The 4,298-nt window shown below is 46.9% G+C and overlaps 1 protein-coding gene across 1 annotated transcript; it reads left to right on the top strand.

Annotated features, from left to right (window-relative positions):
* Positions 1–226: 226 nt before the first annotated feature.
* Positions 227–3,944, top strand: LOC134480646 (multidrug resistance-associated protein 1-like). The gene is made up of 5 exons (XM_063270017.1): positions 227–244; positions 356–532; positions 1,777–1,943; positions 2,979–3,173; positions 3,677–3,944. The coding sequence occupies exons 1-5, from the start codon at positions 227–229 to the stop codon at positions 3,783–3,785; spliced, it is 666 nt and encodes a 221-aa protein (XP_063126087.1). The 3' UTR covers positions 3,786–3,944.
* The last annotated feature ends 354 nt before the right edge of the window (positions 3,945–4,298 follow it).

The following is a 4,298-nucleotide window of genomic DNA, read 5'->3' as shown; positions in this document are numbered from 1 at the left end:
GAGAGAAATAGGCAGTTGTAGCTAACTCTGATTGGGCTCAGGTCCTGAACCCAACACCATCTAGGTACTCGTTCTGAGTCCCACTTCACTAATGCAGACTCACAGTCCTTTCTTGCAGAAGCCCATAGCAAAACCATTCTTCTCACTTGTCAGGTAGAAACCTGTGCTTGGATATACCAGTGTCCTGGGCTGTGCCTTACAAGCCAGCTGGCAACTTTTACTTAGCATGGTGATTTTAGAAAATGTGAGTAGCTTCTGGAGAAGGTGGTAGCTGGATCAACCAGATGACCTCCCAGCTCTGACCCAGACCCCTGCTGGGGAAGATTGAGTCTACAGCATTCCTACCTCACCACAGCCCCTTTCTGTATTGCAGGTTGGTATTGTGGGTCGTACAGGAGCTGGGAAATCATCTCTCACCCTGGGTTTGTTCTGGATCAATGAGTCTGCAGAAGGAGAGATCATCATTGATGGGATAAACATTGCTAAGATTGGCCTGCACAACCTGCGCTTCAAGATCACCATCATTCCACAGGTAAGTGAGGCTGGTGGGTCCTGTACCCTGAAGCTACATGCTCTGCCTCCGTAGACTAAACCAAGTGGAAGTGGGGATGGTGTTTTTACATTCATATACTCATCGAGAGGAAGGGAACAGAGCATGTATGTGAAGGTCAGGACAGTTTGCAGGAGTTGTTTTCTCCTTTTACATGTAGATTCTGAGAATCAAATTCAGGTCATCAAGCTTGGTGGGATGTGCCTTTAGTCATGGAGACCATGGCTAGGTTTTGTGTTTTTCATGTTTAGCCATCTGCATGGAATACCAGTCATAGATTTTCATCCCTAAATGCACATCTATTTTCCTAGCCTTTTCTTGGCATTAGTTAGTATGTCATCTAGACATGGCTGTGTACAGGAGCTGTGAGTAGGTTATGTGAAAATACTGTACCATTTCATACAGAGAACCAGAGCATCTATGGATTTTGGTGGTGGTAGGGCTCAGTAAGACACTGTCCTCTGCCAGTGTGTTAATCTGGAGCTGAGCTACAGATGATTTCTAAGCCAATTCCTATGGGTATGAATTCCCTAATGTGTTGCTTGTGCTTAGGATTCTCTTTAAGTTTCTCTGAAAGTCTCTTTTGGAGGTAGGTTGAGTGATTAGTTCTTTTTCTATAGCTCTGATGAAATACCACTGCTAAAAGCAACATAGAGGGTTTGCATACTGAAAATTTGGAGAAATTTTGTAAAAGTACTAGTTTTAGTTCAGTTATCCCAGGGGTTCTCAGACATTTTCTGTTGTAAAAATCCCCCAGCGTTCATGCTTTGGAGGCCTCTAAAAGCTCTGTCTGCTCCGGTGTATATAGCGCATGCCCTGCATCTCTGAGCGTCCCTTGCTCAGTGTGGTGTGGTTGTCATCTCCTCTTAGTTACTTTTCTGATCGCTGTAACAAAATACCTGACAGAATCAACTTGTATGAAGAGAGGTTTATTTTGGTTCATAGTATCACAGGATTGCTGTCCATCCTAGTAGGGAAAACATGGTCATGCGGTAGGATATGTGTGGTGATGGCTTCTCCATGTCAAGGAAACAGGAATTAGCCAGAATCAAAGTCAAGTGTATCCTTGAGAGGTTTGCCTCAGCAAACTACTTCTTCCAGCCAGGCTCCACCTCCTTGCATCCCAGAATAACACCACCAACTGGGGAACAAGTGCTCAAAGCATCCATCTGTGGGGAACCTCCAGATCTAAACTCTTGTATGTGCCATCTACTGTTTTTGCATAGGATCCTGTTTTGTTCTCGGGTTCCCTCCGCATGAACCTGGACCCTTTCAGTCAGTATTCTGATGAAGAAGTCTGGATGGCTCTGGAGCTTGCTCACCTGAAGGGCTTTGTGTCAGCCTTGCCTGACAAGCTGAACCATGAGTGTGCAGAAGGTGGAGAGAATCTGAGGTAAGTAGGCAAACATGAACTGTTTGTGGAAAGATTCTACCCACTTGCTCTATCCATCATCATGGAAACCAGCTCCTATCTTGTTTCAGTGCTAGGATGGTCAACCAGTGGCTGTGTTGCTTATCTTGGCTGGGGCAGGGTTTGGGGGTGCTTTTGACCATTGGCTGATCTACTTGTCCTCAGTGAATATTCTCAATGTCCATTCCCATGTCAAGATTCTACTGGCCAGAATACAGCAAATACATAGGCGAATGCCATCATTAAACCTGAACTGAGAACAGGACCCCCGTTGAAGGAATCTTAGAAAGAACTAAAAGAGCTTGAAGGGGCTTGAGACCCCATATGAACAACAATGCCAACCAACAGAGCTTCCAGGGACTAAGCCACTACCCAAAGACTATACATGGACTGACCCTGGACTCTGACCTCATAGGTAGCAATGAATAGCCTAGTAAGAGCACCAGTGGAAGGGGAAGACCTTGGTCCTGCCAAAACTGAACCCCCAGTGAACGTGATTGTTGGGGAGAGGGCGGTAATGGGCGAAGGATGGGGAGGGGAACACCAATAGAGAAGGGGAGGGGGAGGAGCTAGGGGGATGTTGGCCCGGAAACTAGGAAAGGGAATAACAATCGAAATGTAAGTAAAAAATACCCAAGTTAATGAAGATGAAAAAAAAATATTCTACTGGCCATTCATTGGCCAATATCCCATTGGCTGAGTCCAGCCAGTGCTAAGGCCTCTGTAGCTGAGCCCCCTTTGCTGTCTTTGTCACCCACACTGAATGGAGCTGGTACTTTGAATATCACTTTTGAGCCTTTTGTTGGGAATGCTCCTAAGCTTGTTTCCTGCTCACCAGGAAATAACCAGGTATAACAATTGATTAGTAATATCCATCCTATGTATGGATATGGGGATTGGCCTTGTTCTTCTGCCCAAAGCCCACCCCAAGACTATCTGCCAGCCTTCTTCGCCTGAAGCCTAATTCAGGATCAGGGTAGCTTGAGCCCCTCTCTCTGAGTTTTTCTCCATTCCTAGTGTGGGGCAGCGACAGCTTGTGTGCCTGGCCTGGGCTTTGCTGAGGAAGACAAAGGTTCTAGTGTTGGACGAGGCTACAGCAGCTGTGGATCTGGAGACAGATGACCTTATTCAGTCCACCATCTGGACGCAGTTTGAAGACAGTACTGTGCTCACTATTGCTCATCGGCTGAATACCATAATGGACTATACAAGGTGAGGCCCTCAGAGTGGATCTGTGGGCTTGCAGGGTTAATCCTGTTTCTGTCCGTCCGTCCGTCCGTCCGTCCGTCCATCCATCCATCCATCCATCCATCCATCACCATCCATCCTTATGCTCAGGGGCATTCCCAGTTGGTGGAACTCTTCTGTCACAGGAAGAACAGGTTATCAAACATATTCATATACATGAGATACCTGATGTGGGCTCCATATTATTCTTGACTCTGGGGTCCCCTGTCAGACAAGGCATATGGACCATCTTAAGGACCAGGGCACTTACTTAAGAGAGAGAGACAACGATCACAGCAACAAACGCTGATTTCAAAGAGAGATATGTGCTAGGTACAAGTGATAACAAGGAGGTGGGAAGGCAGGTACCAGCTAACCCCATCTCTCCAGCCTCTAGAGTTTATAATAGTTCTTGCAGAGCAAGCAACTCACAGATATCAGTTGCATCTCCTTACATAACGCTAACATCTGTGTCCCTCCCCATGCAGGGTGATTGTCCTGGACAAAGGAGAAATTCGGGAGTGTGGTGCACCCTCTGAGCTCCTGCAGCAAAGAGGCGTCTTCTATAGCATGGCCAAGGATGCTGGCTTGGTGTGAACTGATCTCTGGCATATCTGATGAGGACTGCAGGGCCAGGATCCCAGTGTCCAGGCATGAGCCAGCAACCCTGGAAACCTACACTCCCCAGAGAAAAACCAAAAATTGAAAGAAAACCAAATTAAAAGGAAGCAAAACACATAAAGCATCAGTCACAGTTTGCCCCAGCCTGGATCTGACCTCGAAGAAGCCGGAAGACAGATGTGCCCCACTTCAAACACGTCTGGCTTCTGGCACCACTTGTGAGGCTCCCTGAAAGTTCACCCATGCTCCTGCTGTATCCCAAAGCAAGGCCATGAGCAGCCAAACACACTAGTGACCAAACACAAGCCACTGCCTCATGCCTCTTCAGCCACATTTATAGAGGCCAAGCCAGAGCCTCTCCTGGCCCTGCCAGCTCTTCTGTCACCTACAGTCCTGTTGGTGACAGAAGAGTGTATCTTGCCTTCAGGTCTTGCAGTTGAAAGCATGGAAACCAAAACAAACGAACAAAAAAGAGAGAAAGAAAGAAAA

Source organism: Rattus norvegicus, chromosome 10 (assembly GCF_036323735.1).
Source record: "Rattus norvegicus strain BN/NHsdMcwi chromosome 10, GRCr8, whole genome shotgun sequence".
NCBI classification, from domain to species: Eukaryota; Metazoa; Chordata; class Mammalia; order Rodentia; family Muridae; genus Rattus; species Rattus norvegicus.
The sequence above is the reverse complement of the archived record's forward strand: the minus strand, read 5'-3'. Positions and strand labels throughout refer to the sequence as shown.